General features: G+C 39.0%; 1 protein-coding gene across 19 annotated transcripts in view; it reads right to left on the bottom strand.

Moving 5' to 3' along the window:
- NRG1 (neuregulin 1) overlaps positions 1–24,206 on the bottom strand; it is a 232,663-nt gene that overhangs the window by 182,885 nt on the left and 25,572 nt on the right. For 3 of the 19 annotated variants that reach the window (XM_069572867.1, XM_069572858.1, XM_069572859.1), the window contains exons 1-2: positions 17,934–18,177; positions 17,776–17,845 (exon numbers count right to left, since the gene is read on the bottom strand). The exons of 7 other annotated variants lie outside the window; for them this stretch is intronic. In XM_069572867.1, coding sequence (XP_069428968.1) covers positions 17,776–17,836 — 61 coding nt within the window. In that variant the 5' untranslated portion in view covers positions 17,837–17,845; positions 17,934–18,177. Of the gene's footprint in view, positions 1–17,775; positions 17,846–17,933; positions 18,265–24,206 lie in introns of those variants that run through there. 9 more of the 19 variants (XM_069572861.1, XM_069572862.1, XM_069572873.1 and 6 more) reach the window with 7 other exon arrangements.

Below are 24,206 nucleotides of genomic sequence, written 5' to 3'. Positions count from 1 at the left end.
TTCTGGAGGTTTTAAAAAACAGACTAAATTCTCATCTATCTGGTATAGTATTTGTATATTCCTATTAATTCCTTAAGATCATTTTCAATTTTGTAAACCTAGCAAAGGGTTTTAAATGATACCCAAAAACTGGTTTACATCTATTAAGAAAAATAAAACACCTCATTCTTTTATGTACAGATTAAAAGAACTAGTTTGAATTTTTGATGTTGTTTTCACTTAATTTTGTGTTTAGCTTGGCATACAGCCCAGATTTTCAAGGTTCAGTCCCTTGTGTCTATCCAAAATGTTCTAAACACAATATTTGAGATGTCCTTAACTCTCAATAAGTACCATGTTCCCTCACCTACCTCTCCATTCATTTGCTTACCACTACAGCCTGAATACAAATCTACCAGATTCTGTCATTTTGTTTGAAATCTTCATGAAGTCCATTTGCATCTCTTTTTACTTTCCTGTCTCTTATTCTATTCCACTGTCTCTTTCCGTCACCTCTCCTTCCCCATTACCCTCCTATCTTCATTTCTTTATTTATTATGACTTTAGTAAGAGTCTTGATTTCAAATGTGAGGAAACAATTAGACAAATTCAAACTGAGGGATATTTGACAAAACAGCTGGCCTAGGCTTCAGGAATATCAGTGTCATGAAAGATAAAAGGCTGTGAAATTGATGTAGAATAAACAAGACTGACAAATGCGATAGGCTTTGACTAGTGATTGGATCTTGCTTCGGGGAAAAAACAGTTATAAGGAACCTTATCAGCACTACTAGGGAAATCTGAATAAAGGTCCTATATCAAAAGTAAGTTTCTCAAGTGTGATGACTGCATTGTGGTCATGCAGAAGAATGCCTTGTTCTTAGGCAGTATTTGCTGAAATGTCGTGATGTCTACAACTAAATGTCACATGATTCTGCAAATAAGGATATACATACATACACATAGGTGTGCACACACACTCACACACACAGAAAGGGAGGAAAAGGAATATTGGTTTCTCTTAGCTTTCTTGCCTTTTTAATCTGATCTTTCTGCCATTAAAAAAGTCTCAAGCTTTCAGTAACTACTTTTGAAGTCTTGGCTAAATTTGTAGTCATTGAGATTCTTGGGAATATCTGTGCTGTAACTTACAAATGTAGCTCTTAACATTATATTTTCCATTAAAATTCTGCGAGTGGTATGGCACTGAAGTCCTCCTGCATTCAACCTGATAACCACGACTTTGGGGCTTCAATCCCACTAGGTCCTTTGGTGGAAGGAAAACAATCTCGTATTTGGCAGGCCAACATATCTGCCCTCTCCTTTGGGGGTTCACATGCAAGACCGGTACCTCTTTGTCCTTAAGAGATGATCTATGACATAATGAGGCACAGATCTTGAGAGGCAAGGCCTTTCGTAACTAGAATATCCACTCCTTAAGCTGACCCCAACATAGAAACATTTCTTCATGTTTGGGATTTGGAAATACCTCTATTGATTAGCCGAAACTTCTCTCTTTTGCATGTAGCTTCAAAACTGTCACAAGCACAGACGCTTCCAGCATCCCTGGACGTCCACTTATAATGTGTCTGCTGTGTCTTCAGGAGAAACCAGCTATGACGTGAGGATACACAGCTTTTCAGAGAACAGCTGTTCTGAGGTGTTAAAATTCTCCGTAAATGGAGAAACAAATCTGTGGCCCACTAACCCAGCCACACGACTGCACTGTTGGCCCCTGGGTATTCTGCGGTCAGTGATACCTTCTAGAAAAGTACCACATAAAGGTCCTCACTCACTCCAGGTGGAGCCCATGTGGAGACATCCTACAGTACTGGGCAACAACATACATTTTTCTTTATTTCTTCTCACATAACCACCCTAATGGAATACCCCTAGATATTTCACAGACTCCTGATAAGTGTGCAAACTAATGTTGACAACATATGGTCTGTGTGCTTTCTCTCCTCTATTCATAATTAGGCAACTTTCAATAGAATCAATTTCCTTCCATTAGATTATAAAATAATACGTATATATTACTAGAATACATTTTAAAACTATGTATGTTTCTCACACATTTTATTTGCATAAAATAACCTCATTTATTTCACTGAGAAAGCACTCCACCAAGCACTTTCTAAAATTCAGATATAACTTTATAAGACCAAGGGTAGCTTCTAAACCATGGGCAATATTTTAAAGCGAGTACTTGGATTTTAAACCTGTAAAAAAAAATGTACATGGCCTTCGATTCTTGTTTAAGAGTAAACAGCCTGTTAGTTAACCACTGCTGTGTGTGCTAAATCGCTTCAGCTGCGTCCAACTCTGTGCGACTCTGTGGACGGCAGCCCGCCAGGCTCTTCCATCCACGGGATTCTCCAGGCAAGAACACTGGAGTGGGTTGCCATTTCCCTCTCCAGGGGATCTTCCCAACCCAGGGATCGAACTTGTGTCTCTTATGTCCACCTGCACTGGCAGCCAGGTTTTTTACCACTAGCGCCACCTGGGAAGCACTAATTAAAAACTGATTGAAGGTAAACACAACGCTAAGTTACTGCTTCCAATGTAGTAAATGATCTGAACATCTTTGGGATGATTCAATTGTATTTGGTCTACCACAGTTCATAATTCTGCTTTCACTGTGATTCTGGGAGGCAGCATTTCCACACCCTGAAACAATTTAATGACAGAGCAAGTTTTAAACAGTCATTGCCTAAATCTACTTCAAACTTGCTTGACATTAATATGATCCTAGCCACACCCTTAGAAATGTATCAACATAGACAGACATTAAAGTGCAAAAAGGAGCAGCCTATAAAAATAGAAACCCCCAAACACTCAGAGCGATGCCACACATTTTACAGGCACTTGTTTTTACAGGCTTTAAGTGTTTTACAGGGCTTTAAAAGATCACAAACATACTCTTCCGACTCTAAGTCAATGCAAGCAGGTATGACTGTATACTTTAAAAGTCTATTTTTGCATGTCTACATTTTTTATTTGATACGTTGTACAATGGAGAAAAAGAAAAACTGTGGCAGTAACCCCAAAGCAATTATTTTACATGCTGACCACACAAAAATTGAAGGCACGAAGCTTGTTTATTCCAATTCTTTAATGTGTGAATGAGTATTTGTGATAAAGGTGAAGAACTATCCATCTAAGCAATCCTCTCATTTTACTTGTCTACTGGGTACTTATTTTTTTTTAATATGTTCAATACTGCTATTATCAAATGTTGTACTGTATTGTTAAGAACAAAGAATGCATTTTAGCATGTGTGTGCTGATGAGGTATGCAGATATCATGGGACACTAGACGAATTGTTTCTTTTCTTTGGATGTCCTGACGGTGCAAAACTAGCTCATAACTCTCCACATTTGACTGTACAGTTAAACTGAAGAGCTTTGACATCGATCAAATTAAACAGGAAACCTGCAAAATAGTATCAAGTCACTGTGAGCTTTCAGCTACGACCCCCAGTGAAGTCTTCCGCACATAAAACAATTTAAAAGCCTGATACCACACAGGTGCAGATCTCACAGTGAAAACTGGTGACTGGCAATGATGTTAGTTAAGAAAAGCCACACGAATATCATGAATGAGTCTTCTACACAGAAGGATGCCCTGTTTTTTATAGTCATGTTAAAGGTAAATAAGTGACTAAGGAAAGTCTCTACAAGTCCTTTATCGAGAAAATTATGGTCACAATGTACAGAATGGATAAAGTTTATTATACTTAGTCATCTGGTCTTCTCTTCTGAATTGTACTCACAAATTTGACTAAAAAAGGGAAAACTTATCAAGTTTATATTTTGTAAATATAACTGTGTATAAGGCTGCAAGGTCTAGCAGCAATGGTATTTCACAGTACACCTACTGAGGCAGTGTGTAGTCTTAAGTTATGTTAGGGACCATCTCACAGGTCACCATTTGCTGCCACATGTGGTGACTTAAGGCTCACACTGCCTCAAGTCCAGCCGAATCATCCTCCAGATAGTCTGTCCATAACTGCAGTTAACTAGAGGTCCCTGTGAGCCTAAATGGAAACCTGTTATGTGTCCCTGTGTATTCAGCAAGGATATTTGGAGAAGGAGATAAAGCATACGGGTATCTCCACTTGTGAGAAAGTCACTATATAAAGTTCAGGGGTTTATTACAAGATATTCTTGAGCTTACGCCATACCACTGGCAATAAACTAAACCAGTCAACATACTAAGACTAGGCTTCAAAATATAGTTAAGACAGTTGGACCCAGAAATACCATTTTAGCAGTTCTGTGCCCAACTCCTTATACTAGGATGAATGTGTATCACCAAATAATATCTTTACAAGCGTTTGGAATAATCCTCATAACATATGCATGGAACATGCCATTATACAACATACTATAATACAATAAATTCGGGAGCAAAATTTCAGCATTTTCCTTCTCTTATTCACAATGGTAGGACCACTAAGGCAGAGCTGGCTTCTTACTAGTGTTAACCTTCATCTCTCAAGCATTGTAGTCTTCAGTGGGGCTTTTCACGTAGAGACTTGCACAAAGTTCCACATCCTCCAGTTCACTGCTGCAAACTGACTGTAACAGTAGGATTCTTTTAAATGTTCCTTTTGAAGATATGAGCCACAACCAGCCCAGTCAAAAACTATGTTCACTCTTCTTTTTTTTTTTTCGGTTGCTCAGTCATGTTCGACTCTTTGTGACCCATTGGATTGTAGCCCACCAGGCTCCTCCATCCATGGGATTTTCCAGTCAAGAATACTGGGGTGGGTTGCCATTTCCTTCTCTGGGGGATCTTCCTGACCCAGGGATTGAACCTGCATCTCCTGCGTCTCCTGAATTGCAGGCAGATTCTTCATCTACTGAGCCACTGGGGAAGCCCATGCTTACTCTAAGGCCACAGAAAAGGACTGATCACATTCTACAGCTAAACATCACACCTGCAGGCTGCACTAAAGAGCACATATACAAACAGAGGGCCATTTAAGGAATCTGTTGCTACCCAATCAAAGGAGGGGCAGGAACAGTCTTGAGTAGGTGGTCACAGTCCCTGTGTGGAGGCTCAGGCTTATGGTGGTGGTGGTGGTGGTGGTGGTGATGAGTCCATTTTGGCTGGCACTATAATCCAGACATCCAAATGTCCAGCGTAGTGTTAGTCTCAGTTGTGTCCAATTCTTTGTGACCCCAGGGACTGTACAGCCTGCCAGGCTCCATTTCCCAGGCAAGAATACTGGAGTGGGTTACTATGTCCTTCTCCAGGGGATTTTCCTGACTCAGGGATCGACCCCACGAGTCTCGTGCCTTCTGAACTGCAGGCAGATTCTTTACCCGCTGAGCCACTGGAGAGGCCAGTAAACATCCAGATGTCCAAGTGTATTGGACACACAGGATCTCAAGGACTTAGCTCAAAATGTCCTTGCTGAAAACACTAAGTAGAAGCAAGGATCTAGAAGATACTGATCAAGAAGAGATCCAGGACCAAATATTACTTCAGAACCCACACCCAGTTTCTCAGAAAGGCTTTTTTAAAATTTGAGATCAAAGGGCCCCACTGACATTATTTTCATTTTTATGCATTCCACTGGATCAGGACTCTTATGCTCTCTGCCATATGACGCTAATAAAAAGGAAATGTAAATCTAACTGGGAAACGGTCAAAAAGGCATTCCTGCCTTGACTTTGCCATTTTTACATCCTCCTGGATTTCTCTCATCTGGTCATCGTCGTTAAAATGTCCTCCACTGGAGGCAGCGACAGAGGCGCAGACATAGAAAACAGACTTAGGGCCACGGGGGGTGAGGGGGGAAGGAGAGGGTGGGACAAATGGAGAGGCGGCTGGAAACATACACATTACCATATGGAAAGCAGATATCAGTGGGGATTTGCTGTATGACTCAAGGGACTCAAGCCAGGACTCTGTGACAGCCTAGAGGGGTAGGACGGGAGGTTCTAGAGGGAGGGGACATATGTATACCTATGGCTAATTTACGTTGAGGTATGGCAGAAGCCAATACTGTAAAGCAATTATCCTCCAATTAAAAATAAATTTAAAAAAATATTTTCTACTTGATTCCTGCCTCAGCTAAGACTCCAGTCATCGCAACCACTTTCCTTCCCATCTCCTTTAATGCACCTTATGTCAGAGGCTCCCGCAGAGGCAAGGCTGTTATTCCACTTTAAGAAGAACAAACATTTTAATATGATCTCCTCTGCTTTCAAATCAAAGTTGATCAACTGTCTTCCTCAATTGACCCCATTCTACAAGGTCTAAATTTGCCATTTCCCTCTTCCTTATTCCTTGTACGTATTTCATATAAAGTGGATAACCATTCTTTCCATTTTACAGGTGAGGATAGGGGGGTTATGCCAACATTTGTATAAGGTCACAAGGCTGTCAAGAAGCAGACAAGGATTTAAAGCCAGGACAGCTGACAAAAATCTAGGAACTATTATTTCATTTCATAGCCTCCACAGTAATTTTATGTTTCTTACAATCAGATCACCTCTCCATAAATGTCTGTGAGAGATTTACAACACTGTACAATTCTACAAGGGCAATAAGCACAGATTTACTAGGTAAGATAATTTTTCAACCTGAAAAATTAATATTATGTTTGCTGAAATTAGCAGTCTTCATCTTCTATACAGCTCTATAGGGCTGTGCCCAGTATTTCATAGTGAAGGTCAAAGACAAAACTATAAAACTACTATAATAGTGGTTTCAAGACTTACAAGGTGAAGTTACAGTAAGGTCCTCATATAGTACTTTCAACAATAAATTCCTTTAGACTAATAATAGCTAACACTGGTTGAGTAACCTAGTATGTATTAAATATCAAGCACTGTCTGTCCTAAGAACATCATGTTTATTAAGTCTTTTAAGTTTTGTTACAATTCCAGGAGCTATGTGCATTATTCCAATTTACAGACAACCAAACAGAAACAGAGAAGTAAAGCAACCTCCCACAGTCATGGAGCTGGCATACTGGGGCGCCAATACCTGGACCCCAGAAGTTTGATCCAGAGCTCATGCTCTTTTTATCGATGTGGATCATTTTTACAGTTTTTATTAATTTGTTACAATATTCTTTTTTTTTTTTTTTTTGCCAAGAGACCTTCGCTCCCAGACCAAGGATGGAACCCACATCCCCTGTACTGGAAGGTGAAATCTTAACCACTGCATTGCCAAGGAAGTCCCAGCTCCTGCTCTTAACTCCTAGGCAACCAACTGAACAATTTGCTCTGTCCAACAGGTTTATAAGTCAAAGGTAAGATTTCTCTTATTGATGTATTAAGAGTGCCCTGATTAAATCCTGGCATACACCCCATGATAGATCCCTTCTGCATATTTCAAGTATAAAACATATAGTCTGGGGGAGAAAGTGGAGATAAGCGGATATGAAAATGGCTATCTCTTCTAAGCTACCTTGATGATTTATGGGGAAATAAAACAAGACAGAATACTTAAAAATGGTATGATACAAATATATATATATATTTTTAAACTATGCAATTGCCTATCATCCCCCAAATGCCATAAGGGTGGAGCACACTGCGTCTCACTCCAGTGCTGTCTCACTCACTGGAACGAGACAGCTCCCACGTGGGAACCCAGCACCGAGGGTCTGAAGAGATTACTGATGCTCCATCAAGGTGTAAAGGCAAGTGGCCTTGGCCATGGAATCTGGAGCCAATCACAGCAGCGGCACCGTTGTCGGCAGCTTTAAGGTAAGTGTTCAACAGGCCTGCCTGATTAACACTGTCACCACAGCTGCCCCAATTACAAGAGCATCTCACCCAGGAACATGGAGAAGCTATGCTGCAAGCCTCATTTATGGCCATCAACACACAGGGTTAAACGGATCCATTATAATCTGACCTAACTGACATACAGCAAATTTCATTTGACATATGTTTATAAATTTGATCTTTTCTGTTGTCAAAAACTATTTTTTTTTTCTTTTTCATTTGCTATCCATACCTGCCATATTTATCTCCAACATGCCACTTAAACAGAGACTTCGAGAAATATCCGGTTACTGAGAATTTGATATTATATTTATTTATTTTCTTATGGTAATGGAAAATGTGCTTTCTGATGTGCTTAAGTAAATTTTAGACAGGAACACGACCTTGAAGTGTCCATATTAGTATTAATTAATATTCAGAATAACAATCATTTAATTAACAGATGTCACTAAAATTCTTTTTATCTTTTGAGAGAACCTCATTCAGATGTTCTAAACTGGATAAAATTCCCAGGTAAGATGAGTAGGTGCACACATGATTAGAAGTAGTTTTAAAGAATAACAGCTGTGGGAAAACTTTGAAGCACCGCATCAAACATAAAACAATGCTTTGGAACAAAGCCCTAATTTATACCAATAATAGCACCCCATCGTCTACTTTTCACATAGCCCCTTAAACACTTTAGCAGAGCTAATCACAAAATCAGTGTGTCCTTTCAGGACCTTGAAAGTGTCTTCCTTTGTAATTTAGGCAGGTCAGCTTTTCTGGTAACCATGTTTCTGATTTCTTTTTTTTTTTTTTTTTTCAAATTCACGGATAACTTATTAAAGTGAATGACACTAAAAAGTGAATGCCAGGATCGAAGGGAAGCTTCTTGACGCACTGAAGCCAACCAGATCAAAGTTAAATTTCTCTATGCTCTGCTCACTACAGTTAAATAACCAGCTTTGCATCCTTCCTTAAGTAGGACCCAAGTCTGACTTTGGAGTATCTTCAAAGCTTGTGTAGCTTTAAAGACTTTTCTTCGTAGTTTTAAGCTGGTCCACAGACAATCTAACAGCTGAATCCTTATCATGTTACTGCTCTCCCACAGGAAAGGTTAAGAAAGGCGAGTTTCTTATCTTAGGGTTCCCAGTGTCATGAATTTGTTGAGGAGACAGAAAATGACCAGAGTCAAAGAAACAGATCGTTTACAGTAAGAAAATGCCACATCATTGATCATCAAAAGCAGCCTAATGCTGTGACCCACCTAACAGAGCTACAAGGCTGTGATACCCTCCTGCACTGTCCTTGGAAGTCAAAGGATCAGATCAGAGTGAAAGGAGGCCGGTTATAGACAACACACACAATCAAAATAAGGGAGGTTAGAATTCATAGTTTCCCTTATTGGGCATAAAAAATTAGCTCACTAAAGCATCTCTTGAAAGTACAAATGAGCTGCTTTCTATACCTTCTGAGAGAATCCACTGGTTTCTAAATTGCAATTGAATCTTCTCAGCACAAAGATTCACACACATTGCATAAAATGAAGCTTACTGAGCATGACAACATGGGACTTTCACTTCCTCCATAGGGACAAGCACGCCACTAGAAAGGCTCTTGTTTTGGTTGTTTTTATTTAGGAAGCAGTTTAATTGGCTTCTTGGCTAATAGTTTCTAGCTCATGAATTTAAATAACTAAACTCCACATATAACATCCTGTGCTACTACGCATAGACTTTTATAGTCTCCTTGAATAGCAAGAATCAGGAGTTTGCAAATTCAGAGTCTAAGGCTTGTTTGGTCTGTGGGACAAGAGAGGTACTCTGAAACTCAATCATCTTATCCTTAAAAGAAGTAAGAGGGGACTTCTCTGGTGGTCCAGTGGTTAAGACTCTGCTTCCAATGCAGAGCTCAAGGGTTCAATCCCTGGTCTGGGAATAAGATTCCACATGCTGTGCGGTGTGGTCAAAAAAAGGGGGGGCAATTATAGTCCAATAAAAAATTAATAAGAAGAAGGAGGCTCTGGGCACTAGATCTGCCGTATCTATTTCATACAGCTGTAAAAATCTAATGAAAGATGGTGGTGAAAACATTTTGCATCTTTAAAATAATTACTTTTCATTCTTAGTGCTGATTTGACTGCCAGCATCCATAAATCATCTGAAAAGTAAAAAAATACTAGCTCATATGAATCCAAATGGCACCTAATCATATAATTAACAGCTGAAAAACTGCATGTAGCTATGGTCATTCCTCAAGACAAAAAAAAAGCACCTGGAAACTATCAAGAAGGGTCACTAAAATGTTCAAAGGGAAGGGCTGCCAATGTAAAGAAATAGACTAAACATTCTAGGAACCTAAAGATTGATACAAGGAAGGCCAGGAAAGGAAAACAATGGGTCTTTAAAGTCATAAAAATTTTAGATTCATAGAATACTACAATGAGTGGAAAACCCTCCAAGCATAAAGCAAGAAGATTTAGAATAAAAAAGGAAATGAAGCACTTAGATGTGTGATTTCATTTTAGCAAGAAAGGTTATAGTCAAGATGGCAAAATCTGAATCAGGCCTAAAGTTTAGCTAATGGCATTGTACCAATGTTAATTTTCAGTGTTGATCAATACACCAAGGGAATAAGGAGCTGGATGAAGAGTATATAAGAACTGTGTCCTATCTTTGCAACTCTCCAATAAATCTAAATTACACCTTTCCCAAAATATATTCAAGATGACCAGCCCAAGTGAAGTATTTTTTGGATAGTAAGTTAAAGGTCCCTCTTCTGTGTTCCCATAAATCCATTATTATTCCATTTAATACAATGCATTTTATCTTAATAAGTATTTGTTTTAACCAGGAGAGAGAAGACTCCTTTACATCATAAACTTTTTCTTTTAATTCATTTTTTATCCTAGTAACTAGCACAGTGCCCAATAATATTTGCTGAACAGGAAAATGAATAAAGTAATAAAGTCAGTACAGGAGTCAAATACTTCATATCAAATGAGCTACTTGTTTCTCTCTGATGCACAGATTTATTCAAAAACACCTTAGTGTTTGCAAAACACTTGTTTATGTAAAAACACCTTACTAGATCATGTACCTTTCCTACTCATACAATATGAACCTATTACATCATCTTTTAGCCAAACACATTAGAATATTCCTGCAAAGACCTTCTGAAATCCAACTAGTAGCCAGATACTGGCTCATTCATAGAAATGGCCAGCTTTATTCTCTTAGATAGTTCTCAATTTCCATTCTTTCAAACAATATTATTGAGTATGTATTGAATGGTTTGTGTTGTTGAGGCGCTGAGTCACATCTGATTCTCTTGCAACCCCATGGACTGTAGCCTGCCAGGCTCCTCTGTCTGTGGGATTTCCCAGGCAAGAATATTGGAGTGAGTTCCCATTTTTCTCCGCCAAGGCATCTTTTCAACCCAGGGATTGAATCTATGTTGGCAGATTGACTTTTTACCACTGAGCCACCAGAGAAGCCGATTTGAATGGATGTTACTGTTTTAAGTATTCAAGAAACAAACGAATAAGAAGAACAAGAACCCTGCTCTCCACGGTGCTTACATCTGGGGTGGGGTCAGAGGATAAGACCCTGGTGCTGGGAAAGACTGAAGGCAGGAGGAGAAGGGGACGACAGAGGACGAGATGACTGGATGGCATCACTGACTCAATGGACATGAGATTGAGCAAGATCCAGACATGGTGAAGGACAGGGAAGCCTGGTGTGCTGCAGTCCATGGGGTTGCAAAGAGTCAGGCACAACTGAGCAACTAAACAACAGCAACAGGTGTGGAGGGAGAGCCTATTAATCAATTAAGCTATGATAAAACTTCTAAGATAAATTCTTTACCTATAGAATCTAAGAGCACTAAAAAATGTTGAAGGATCTATTTACTTTCAGCTTAGTCATGCAAAATAGCTCTCTTTTCCATTTAAATGGAAACTCTGAGAATTGATCATTAAATCTTAGTAACAACCAACTAATACTAATCAGTTAAACAGCTCATTGGTAAAATGGCATATTGAAAGCTTTTATTCATGGTAAAAAATTATTTTTCATATTAAAAAGAACTATCATGGAGACTTTCTCTACATAAATTATACTCTCAATATTTCATTATGCTCTGTTACATTTTTACCACTAGATGACTCAATGTAAGTAGAGAAGTTTACTGGATAAAAGGTTGAGTCAGACAGACCTAAATTCAAATCCCATTATGCCACCATATACTACTTATGCAACCATGAGCAAATTGTTAAAGAATCCTTTAGACCTCAGTTTCTAAACATTCAAAATGAGATTATAACAGAAACTACCTCATAGGTCTGTTAAAAGGATTAAATAAGATGATGCATTTAAGCACTGAGCAGTCAGTGTCTATTGCAGTGCAAGCCCTCAATAAATGTTGGTAGATATTCTTATTATATCGTTAAGTCTTCAGTAAGTTTCAGCAGTTTATAAAGTGTGCTAAATTAAAGTTTTTACTGTGATTGCCCACTTAGAGCTGAGACCAATGAAAGCACATTTCTTCCTTTGGTAGGTAGAATATTAACTCCTAAAGAAGTCTCAATCTTAATTCCTAGAGCCTGTGAATGGGTTGCCTCAAAAGGCAAGAGGGACTCTGCAGGTGGGATCAAGGTGAGGATCTTGAGGTGTGGAAATGATGTTGTATCAGCCAGTTCACCCAATCTACTCACGTGAATCCTTAAGAGCAAATACTATCCCCTAGGTGTCATTGGTAAAGGAATGGGCAGAGGTGTAATGTTGCTGGCTTTGTAGTCAGGGGGATGGGGACCTAAGCCAGGGAATGCAGGCAGCCTCTGGAAGCTGGAAATGCCAAGAAAACAGACTGCCTCCCAGAGCTTCTAGAAGGGAATGCAGCCTGGCCAACACTGATTTTTCACCCAGTGAGACCTGTCTTCGAATTCTAACCTTCAGAACTTCAAGATAATAAACGTGTTGTTTTAAGCCTCTAAGTTTGCAGTAATTAGCTACAGCAGCCATAGACACCTAATACAATTTCCAAAGAGAAACTGAGCCTATTGATCTTCCAGTATGAAGAGCTGTGCAACTCTATCTCAAGAAATGATAGATAGGACCTTTGTGTATAAAACTCGATAAATCGGGGTGAGTAGAACCACTAGCTGCGCATCATGTCACCCTTCACAGCCTGCTACTTGGGGCCAGAGAGAGGATCCACAGCAAAAGAATCACAGACCTCAAGGAACAGAGGTTGGAAACCATTCGGAGCTTAGGAACCAAGTTCAGTCCCAGAGACTGACCCCAACCAATCATGGCCCAATTCACCATTCTCTCTCTTTCTGGACTCAGCTTCCTGTTCATAAAATGAAGAGGTCGGGTCATCTTTCAGTGCTGTTAAGCTCCAAAGTGAGTCAAGGAGACCTTTTCTTCTTCATGTACATAGCGTTTCAGGAATTTATGAGCAGAAAGTCATCGACCTAATTTTTATATTTAAACATGATTTATGAACTCTAGCATCCAATGACAATAGTATTGTCATACTACTAAAATAGAGATGAAAGGACTTTTTAAAAAGTTTCCTTAAGAACCCAAACCTACATATCGGCAGAAATCGGCTTAAATTTGACAGTGAAGCTAACAAAATTATTTTTCAAGTAACTTTACTACTTAAGTAGCAGTAATTTTTTCTTGAATTTTGGAAAAAGTCATTTAGGGATTTTAATAAAAAGTTAAAACAAATCTTCAAACAAAAACTTTACAGATTAATATTATACTCACTTTTGATTCACTTTGTTATATGGCAGAAAATAGCACAACTGTAAAGCAATTATACATCAATTTAAAAAAAAGGATGGGTCAAAACACGATGTACATTACCAAGTTGTCTTTCAAAAATATAGGCAATTAGTTCATCCATTCTCCCATAAATATTAGAATATTATCACTTTTTAATATACGTGAATTTAATAGGTGAAAATGAAGCCTCGTTCTTTTTTTTTTTTTTAATTTGGCTACTAGCTGTACCAAAGATTATTTCCATGTTTATTGGTCACTCATGTTTCTTCTTTTAAGGACTTTTTCCTTTTAACTATCCACTATTGAGATCTTAAGACTTTTACCATCAATTTCTATGTACTCTGTATATATTAAGCATAATACTACTTTATCATATGACATAAATCTCTTGCTATTTTTATTTATGTTTAAATTGTACTATGTTCTTTGAGCACATAAAGATATTTTAAATATTTCTGTATTCAAATCTGTAAAACTTCCCATTTTTAAGCACAATATATTTCAAAAAAGAAACTTTACCTTATCCCCAGCTCACTTGGGGCTAAAAAAAAAAAAAAAAAAGGGCATGGTCTGGACAATAATTTAAAGAAGAACTACCAGACAAGCTTTCTTCTGATTAAAAAGATGGCTTCAGTAATACATGAAGATCCTATGAAAAAAAGCTGATATCATATAGATGTGCATTGTGAGTTGCAGCTGGTTTAGTGGCTTCAAGAACTGCTACATTTTCCACTATGACTGGAGGAGCTGTTGGCACAGATGAAAAGCTGGAAAGACATTTCCCTATTTTTGTAAGAAGTGCTATAATGATGGCATGTCAATCAGTCAGTTCAGTTGCTCAGTCGTATCTGACTCTTTGTGACCCCGTGGACTGCAGCTCACCAGGCTTCCTTGTCAATCATCAACTCCCTGAACTTGCTCAAACTCATGTCCATCGAGTCAGTGATGCCATCCAACCATCTCATCCTCTGTTGTCCCCTTCTCCTGCCTTCAATCTTTCCCAACATCAGGACCTTTTCCAAGGAGTCAGTTCTTCCCCTCAGGTTGCCAAAGTATTGCAGTTTCAGCTTCAGCATCAGTCCTTCCTGATTCCCTTTAGGATGGACTGGTTGGATCTCCTTGCAGTCCAAGGGACTCTCAAGAGTCTTCTCCAACATCACAGTTCAAAAGCATCAATTCTTTGGTGCTCACCTTATTTATAGTCCAACTCTCACATCCATACGTGACTATGGAAAAACCATAGCTTTGACTATATGGACCTTTGTTGGCAAAGTAATGTCTCTGATTTTTTAATATGCTGTCTAGTTTGGTCATCGAAGAAGGCAATGGCACCCCACTCCAGTACTCTTGCCTGGAAAATCCCATGGATGGAGGAGCCTGGTAGGCTGCAGTCCACGGGGTCGCTAAAAGTTGGACATGACTGAGCGACTTCACTTTCACTTTTCACTTTCATGCATTGGAGAAGGAAATGGCAACCCACTCCAGTGTTCTTGCCTGGAGAATCCCAGGGATGGGGGAGCCTGGTGGGCTGCCGTCTCTGGGGTTGCACAGAGTTGGACACGACTGAAGCGACTTGGCGGCGGCAGCAGCAGTTTGGTCATAGCTTTTCTTCCAAGCAGCAAGTGTCTTTTAATTTCATGGCTGCAGTCACCATCTGCAGTGATTTTGGAGCCCAAGAAAATAAAGTCTCTCAGTGTTTCCATTGTTTCCCCATATATTTGTCATGAAGTGATGGGACCAGATGCCATGATCTTACTTTTTTGAATGGTGAGTTTTAAGCCAGCTTTTTCACTCTCCTCTTTCATTTTCATCAAGAGGCTCTCTAGTTCTTCTTCGCTTTCGGCCATAAGGGTGGTGTCATCTGCGAATGTGAGTTTATTGACATTTCTCCTGGCAATCTTGACTTCAGCTTGTGCTTCATCCAGCCTGGAATTTCACATCATGTACTCTGCATCTAAGTTAAATAAGCAGGGTGACAATATACAACCTTGATATACTCCTTTCCCAATTTGGAACGAGTCTGTTGTTCCATGTCTGGTTCTAACTGTTGCTTCTTGACCAGCATACAGATTTCTCAGGAGGCAGGTGAGGTGGTCTGGTATCCCATCTCTTGAAGAATTTTCCACAGTTTGCTGTGATCTATACAATCAAAAGCTTTGGCATAATCAATAAAGCAGATGTTTCTGGAACTCTCTTGCTTTTTCAATGATCCAGTGGATATTGGCAATTTGATGTCTGGTTTCTCTGCCTTTCCTAAATTCATCTTGAACATCTGGAAGCTCACGGTTCATGTACTGTTGAAGCCTGGCTTGGAGAATTTTGAGCATTATTTTGCTAGTGTGTGAGATGAGTGCAATTGTGCAGTAGTTTGCACATTCTTTGGCATTGCCCTTCTTTGGAATTGGAATGAAAATTGACCTTTTCCAGTTCTGTGGACACTGCTGAATTTTCCAAATTTGCTGGCATATTGAGTGCAGCACTTTAACAGCTAATGACAAGTACTGGTCATTAAAAAAGAAAATGTTGATTAAGAAGTTAATACTGATCTCTGCTAGAAGAAAATGCCCTCAAGGACCAATGCCTGAAAAAGAAGTACCGGTCTCTAGGTTTAAGGGTATAAAGAATTGACTGTGTTGTTAAGAACAAATGTTTCTGGAGCTGTAACTGGGCTGTGCTGTGTTCAGTCACCTCTGACCCTTTGCGACCCCATGAACTGTAACCCGCCAGGCTCCTCTGTCCATGGGAGTCTCCAGGCAAGAATACTGGAGTGGGTTGACATTTCCTACTCCAGGGGATCTTCCCAACCCAGGAATCGAACCTGAGTCTCTCTCTAACATCTCCTACATTGGTAGGCAGGTCCTTTACCACTAGCACCACCTGAAAAGCTCATAACTGGGCTAGAGTTTCTTATTATTCTTGTTAGTGATCCAGTTACAGTTTCATACGTTTTCACTTCTCTTCACTCATCCCTTCCTATCCCAGAAGACCTGTTATTTTTAGTGTATGATTTTGCACAATAAGGGTTTTTTTTTTTTTTAAGGAATATAAACATGGATTTTCGGCAAAAATATCTGTAAATAGGACAGGGATCTGTCAGTGGTCTGGCAGACTGCCCTCTCCCCAATCAGAGGTTCTCAAACCTTGTGCCCATACAAGTCACCTGGGCAAGTTTACCAAAACAAATATGAAATATTCATAGACCCATCAGAAGACTCTGATGCACTAGAGTCAGAGAAAAGGCCAAGAATGTGCTTTTTGAAAAAGCATCTCAGATGATTTGGACACGGGTTATCTGGGCACAGTATTTTCAGAAATAGGACAGTTCTCTACAAAGTTGCTCAGCATTTTCAGAGTTAATCCAGTCTCCACTAAGTCTTTCCAGTACGAACATCTTTTTGGGGAAGGTTTAACATTTATTTTCCTAGGGAAACTACAAAGAAATAAGACTTCATTTCCCTTCTGGAGAAATTCAGAATCTTATAGAATGAGACAAAAGTAAATTATGAGAAATTTTACATTCTTATGGGAAGTATTCTAAGTACATGCTTATGGGCAGTGCTTATGGGTGGCATCTACTCAGTTACCAACAAGGCTCAAATTCTAACCCTTGATAAACAAAGTAATAGTTAACTGTTAATAGGTACTTGATTTAATTTGCTTTTCAAAAACTTGATAAAGAAGAGAAAATGAGAAAGGGCGAATCATATATTCCTAAAAATTTCTTCTGAACTAGACATCTGAGTGCTTTTTTATATGTTGGGAAAGGTAGACTATTCTCTATGTAAAGGCAGAGTCATTTCATCATATTTAAACAACTGACTTAAAATGTATTGAATCAATCAGGCTTGCATTTATTTTGGAGAGCTCATATCAAGGTTGCTTAAAAATATTTTTTCCCTGGTCTTTAAAGCTGTGTAAGAGAAAGAAACAACTTCCAACTTGTGCTTTCTTTTTCTTTTCGAAAATCTCTTTAATGTCTAATTTTTTAAATTTATTTTTAATTGGAGGATAACTGCTTCACAATATTGGGTTGGTTTCTGCCATACAAAGATGAGTATACATACCCATCCTAGACTGGACTGGCTAGATCTAGGAAAAATAGTTAAGAATCATAAAATATGGTATAAGAACTTTGCATTCTCAGACTTAGCGCACGCTTCATTCAAACATTTAAGCTCCACCTCAATGTCACCAATCTTTACAAAACACTACTTCTAAATCTTCTCACATATCCTTCTCTCAGAGGTGACCATGAGCATAAATACCTGTGTGAATATGAGTGTCTCCAGCCTGGATCTCTTGGTTGAAATTTAGACCTTTATTCATGTTGCTTAGCTAAAAAACAAACAAAAAATGGCACAAACATCCATTCAGTGGAGCAAATCTGAAATTTCATTTTTTTTTTAAACTGGGGTATAATTACCTTACAATGTTGTGCTCATTTCTGCTGTAGAACAAAGCAAATCAGCCATATGTATCCATATATTTCCTTCCTCTTGGAACTTCCTCCCATTGTGTGGGGGGGGATGATTTGGAAGATTGGGATTGACACAGATAAAATTTCATTTTCTCATCGCTTCACGCCCTATATCCAGTCCACCATAAAATTTAGTTAACTTTACTACCACTTTCTCCCATCCCCCCATGGCCCATCCCAGACCCTTCCTGGAAGGGAAATTCTGAACGAGAAATTAAGCAATAAGCAGAGCCAGTGGACTAGAACTGTGTCAACTGTAAAGCAACCACAGAAGTTCAAAAGAGGGGAAAGAAGAAGTAGGCAAACCACAAGGGCAATTAAACACCAACCAAACATCAACCTGGTTCCAAGGAAAAGGGGAAGTAACCAGAAAAGAACTGTGCTTGTGAAGGATGGTGACATGAGTTATGGATCCCACACCAGAGAGGGAGACCCAGCCAGTGTGGACAGTGAGCAAAGGTCAGCTGTGAAACCTGGGGAAGGATTAGTAGCTGGGGTTGGAGGAGTATTCCTGGGTGGGGGGCAAAGAGAAGGACTAATAAGCTGCTGTTTAGCTCGGTTCTACATTTGGCCCTAGATGTGTGGTTCGCTTCTGTTTCTCAGCCACTTGCTTTTCCCTAATAGTGTAGGACTCCATGCCTTTAGGGCTGCAGCATAACTGGTTCTCTCACAACAGCTTGGCATCCTGAGCATAGTTCAAGGTTCAGCAATTACGAGAACAAATGCAGGAGAGGTGGGTGGTGGACTTGTAGCATAAACTCTAAAATAAAGGATACTGGGACTTCCCTGGTGGTCCAGTGGCTAAGACTCTGAACTCCCAATGCAGGGCGCCTGGGTTCAAGACCTGGTCAGGGAACTAAGATCCCACATGTTGCACAGCATAGCCAAAAAATTAAAAATAAATAAATAATATAAAATAAAGGATACTCATTGATCTGATCAATCTCTTATTTTGAGATTTTTTTTTTAAGAACTATATTGGAATAAATTTATCAAAAACCTTTTGAAGGCTTCATGAGAACTCAGATTCCTAGTAAAATGCTAGAATAGGCCAGAGAATATATGCAATGTCAGTTAAGAAAAAGTCAGAAGGACTGCCAGAGCAAATAGCAGGGATATATGTTTTATGAAAGAATATGGAGATGACAAGTTTTCAACTTTTCAACGGAGATTATAGAGCAGAAGAAAGCAAAATATAGCCCTCAGGTCAAATCCTGTCCACCACCTGTTTTTGCAAATAAAGTTCTATTGGGACACAAACATCCATTTGTGTGTATATCATCAATGCCTGCTTTCATGCTAAACTGCAAAGTTGGCTCTTCACAGAAGTGTTTGCAGATAGCTGTTACAGAGCATCAGCAAATCATCATAAGGCATCTACAGAATTTCATCTAGCAATTAGAATTGGCTGGTTTCATAAAGGCAGACTGCAGAAAGGGAACAATTCCTGTGGGATCTACATTTTGAGGTCCAAGAATGAAGTGAGTATACAGAATGAAATGTCCAAAATACTACCTGTGAATACAAAAGAAACCAACTTCCCATCCAGATAAGCAGAGGAAGCTATGATATGCTTAATGGTAAATGCTGGCTATACATAGTTTTCAGTTCAGCTGCTCAGTCGTGTCTTCGCGACCCCACGGACTGCAGTACACCAGGCCTCCCTGTCCATCACCAACTCCCAGAGTTTACTCAAACTCATGTGTCATTGAGTCGGTGATGCCATCCAACCATCTCACCCTCTATCCTCCCCTTCTCCTCCTGCCTTCAATCTTTCCCAGCATCAGGGTCTTTTCAAATGAGTCAGTTCTTCAGATCAGGTGACCAGAGTACTGGAGTTTCAGCATCAGCATCAGTCCTTTCAATGAATATTCGGGACTGATTTCCTTTAGGATCTCCTTGGATCTAAGGAGTCTCCTTGCAGTCCAAGAGACTCTCAAGAGTCTTCTCCAACACCACAGTTTAAAAGCATCAATTCTTCGTCACTCAGCTTTCTTTAGGGTCCAATTCTCACATCCATACATGACTACTGAAAAAGCCATAGCTTTGAATAGATGGACCTTTGTTGGCAAAGTAATGTCTCTGCTTTTTAATATGCTGTCTAAGTTGGTCATAACTTTTCTTCCAAGGAGCAAGTGTCTTTTAATTTCATGGCTATAGTCACCATCTGCAGTGATTTTGGAACCTCCAAAAATAAAGTCTGTCACTGTTTCCATTGTTCCCCATCCCATCTATTTGTCATGAAGTGATGGGACTGGATGCCATGATCTTAGTTTTCTGAATGTTGAGCTTTAAGAAAACTTTTTCACTCTCCTCTTTCATTTTCATCAAGATGCTCTTTAGTTCTTCTTCACTTCCTGCCATAAGGGTGGTGTCATCTGAGTATCTGAAGTTATTGATATTTCTCCCAGCAATCTTGATTCCAGCTTGTGCTTCATCCAGCTCAGCGTTTCTCATGATGTACTCTGCATATAAGTTAAATAAGCAGGGTGACAATATAAAGCCTTGATGTACTTCTTTCCCGATTTGGAACCAATCTATTGTTCCATGTCCACTGCTAACTGTTGCTTCCTGACCTGCATACAAATTTCTCAGGAGGCAAGTCAGGTGGTCTGGTATTCCCATCTCTTGAAGAATTTTCCAGTCTGTTGTGATCCACACAGTCAAAGGCTTTGGCATAGTCAATAAAGCAGAAACAGATGTTTTTCTGGAACGCTCTTGCTTTTTTAATGATCCAGCGAATGCTGGCAATTTGATCTCTGGTTCCTCTGCCTTTCCTAAATCAGTTTGAACATCTGAAAGTTCACGTACTGTTGAAGCCTGACTTGGAGAATTTTGAGCATTACTTTTCTAGTGTGTGAGATGAGTGCAATTGTGCGGTAGTTTGAACATTCTTTGGCATTCCCCTTCTTTGAGATTGGAATGAAAACTGACCTTTTCCAGTCCTGTGGCCACTGCAGAGGTTTCCAAATTTGCTGGCATATTGAGTGCAGCACTTTCACAACGTCATTTTTAAGGATTTGAATTCAGCTCAACTGGAATTCCAACACCTCCACTAGCTTTGTTTGTAGTGAATCTTCCTAAGGCCCACTTGACTTTGCATTCTAGGATGTCTGGCTCTAGGTGAGTGATCACACCATCATGATTATCTGGGTCATGAAGATCTTTTTTGTATAGTTCTTCTGTGTTTTCTTGCCACCTCTTCTTAATATCTTCTGCTTCTGTTAGGTCCAGACCATTTCTGTCCTTTATTGTGCCCATCTCTGAATGAAAGGTTCCCAGAGATCCCACAGAGACTGAGACAGAACTGTGTCTGAGTGTCTCCCGAGGAGGTACAGGTCAGCAGTGGCCTGCCGCAGGGGCAGAGGCTCTGGGTGCAGCAGACCTGGGTATGGCATAAGCCCTCTTGGAGGAGGTGGCCATTAACCCTACCTTAGAGCTGCCAGAACTTACACAAAACTGGGAAACAGACTCTTGGAGGGCACAAACAGAAACTTGTGTTGCACTAGGACCCAGGAGAAAGGAGCAGTGACCCCATAAGAGACTGACCCAGACTTGCCTATGAGTGCCTACCTTCTTGCTGGGGCTTCTCTATCACCTAGTTAAGGAAAATTAAAAAAATGCTTGCAACTAGGGATGGGATATAATGATTAGAAAAGGATGATGGAGAAATCAAATTCAAAATTAAGAAAATAAATGTTATATATTTGTGAATGAATATTTTATTTAGTATACAGTTATTCAGTGTATATAATTCCATTTAATGATGATTTCCTACCTAGAAAAAGAGGACAGATTTATCCAAACCCTGCTCATAGAAACCCCCCTGGTGAGTATGGTTATCAGAGCAGAGAAATGACGTCTACAGAATAGGAAACTAGAGATATAATCATGAAACATCTCACCCATTTAGAACCTGAACACCTGTATCTCTTCAAAATAAAAGACTCTGGGGACTTCCCTGGTGGTCCAGTGGTTAAGAATCTACCTTGCGATGCAGGGGACATGAGTTTGATCCCTGGTCGGGGAAATAAGACCCCACATGCTGCAGAGCAACTAAGCCTTCACACTCCAACTACTGAGCACAGTGCCACAACTAGGGAATCTGTGCACCACAGTGAAGATCCTGTGTGCTTCAACTAAGACCCAACACAGCTAAAATACATAGAAAAAATCAGCATTAAAAATTCCAGTGTCACTGTTAGTAGTTTATAAAATTGTCTATCCTGTTTAAATTTGAGACGTTATGCCATTATGTCCCTAATGACTGTCAGTGATTTTCAACTATAGCCAAGATGACTGGGAAAGATATAAAATGTTAAGTGGGAATAATACATTGTAGTTAAGCAGGAACTATTCCAGGATTGTGATAATGAATTATTATTTTAGAAAGAATGGACTTTTGGTTTAAGGAATCAAATTGGGACAGTAACAATATTAGGAGGCTCTCTAAACTATCTCAGAGACTTGATTCTGTACCTTGATTATGCTGTCTGGATGACAATTTTGTTTCTTCCCAGGAGAACTCTGAGGCCATTTACATTATTTACAAAATTATGCTGGGTTTCTGCAATGCAGATTAGCAGGAAGGAGATAAGAGACTTTAAAATAAAAAATAGAGAAGTTGAGGAAAACAGATTTTAGAAACATTTAGAAGTGTGTCGTACATTGTAAATATTTCTAAAATGTGTTGCAATTATTTCTTTGAAAGGAGGAAATGAGAATTAGAGAAGTAGATTGAGATGAAATACTTGAGTAAGATGTCAAATGAAAGACACATTTTAAAAATGCAGGCAGCATAAGAATATAGGAAAGATAGAAGATAAAGATGAACATTGAAGAAAAAGGGCGAATAATGAACTACATAGAAAAAGCACATGGGTTTGGGAATCAGACATAGTTCAGGGACTGAATTACCTCAGTATCTTTTTTATGGTCGTTTATATATTTGTAATTTTAAAAACAGAAATATGATGACTGCACATATGCAATGATTTACTAACTGTGAGTTGTATTACCAAGGAATTTATTTCTACCCATTCCTTCTGAATAACTCTGTTGGCTTGCATGAAGGCAAAGGAATCCAAGGCTTGCACATGAAAGCTGAATTGAGAAGGGAGGAAGACACTGAGGCAGAACCCAAGCAGGAAGAAGACCCAAGTCAAAATCTTGCAGACAGAATCTCAAAATCAAAACCTCTTCACCTGCGCTGTAAAATCATGACATCGCAGATTACTTAAAGATAGGGCCAGACCTTCAGTAAGAGAGTGGTGCTGAACATCTCATTTACAACATAGCAACATGAATTTATAGACATTCAAACTGCAAAGAAACCAAGATCCTAAAACAGTACCAGTAAGTAAGGGATGCTAAACAGAAAGTAATAATAGGACCAGCACCCATTATTCCTAGTTTCAAATGTATGTGTCATTTTTGTTTCTTTAATGACGAGAACTGTCTTTATTGTTTTGTTTTATTTTATTGCCTATAAAAATATTTATAAAGGCCATGACAAGTTCACTCCCACCTTGAATCCAGATGATACAACTCTCCTAGCATATGTTTTATCTGTACTTAACTGGGCATAGCTCACATGTACATCAATATACACACTGTCCATATGTTCACTGATGAACGACTCCTCTCATATGTAATAAGCAATAAGGAAAGCACTTCTTCTGGATTTGGTTCAAAGATTAACTTTCCGGGTATGGCAAGCTCAATGGACATTACTATCAATCACCTACACTATTGTCCTTTCCTGATACCTTATAATCATAATTCATATTAACATAATCACCTTCTCATTGATTACTGAAACATCCAAAATCATCAATAATTCAGTTATGTATGTGGTACTTTATCTTAAAAAAAGGTCTCTTTCAAAACAAGGGTTGATATCCAGGGATTTCTGATTAATTCTTAAATTAACTGGAAAATAATTAGCAATGATATTATATTTGAAAACAGTTTGGTTGAGATTTGTTCATATTAAAAAGTTTAATTATAGAATGGGGCATACTTATTTAGAAATTCCCATTTAATTTTTTTTTATGAGCTCATGAAGTCCAAGTAGTGGGTAGTACAAAAGAAAATTTAAAGCAAGAATTACTCTTCTTGGATTTTTTGTGTATAAGAGTTTTGTTAGAAAGTATAGAATCATTAGATGAAAAATTACCTTCTCCTTTGGGGTAAGAATCATTTCTATTCTATTCATTG

Source organism: Ovis canadensis, chromosome 26 (assembly GCF_042477335.2).
Source record: "Ovis canadensis isolate MfBH-ARS-UI-01 breed Bighorn chromosome 26, ARS-UI_OviCan_v2, whole genome shotgun sequence".
NCBI classification, from domain to species: domain Eukaryota; kingdom Metazoa; phylum Chordata; class Mammalia; order Artiodactyla; family Bovidae; genus Ovis; species Ovis canadensis.
Note: the sequence above shows the minus strand (reverse complement) of the source record. Positions and strands in the feature narration are given on the sequence as shown.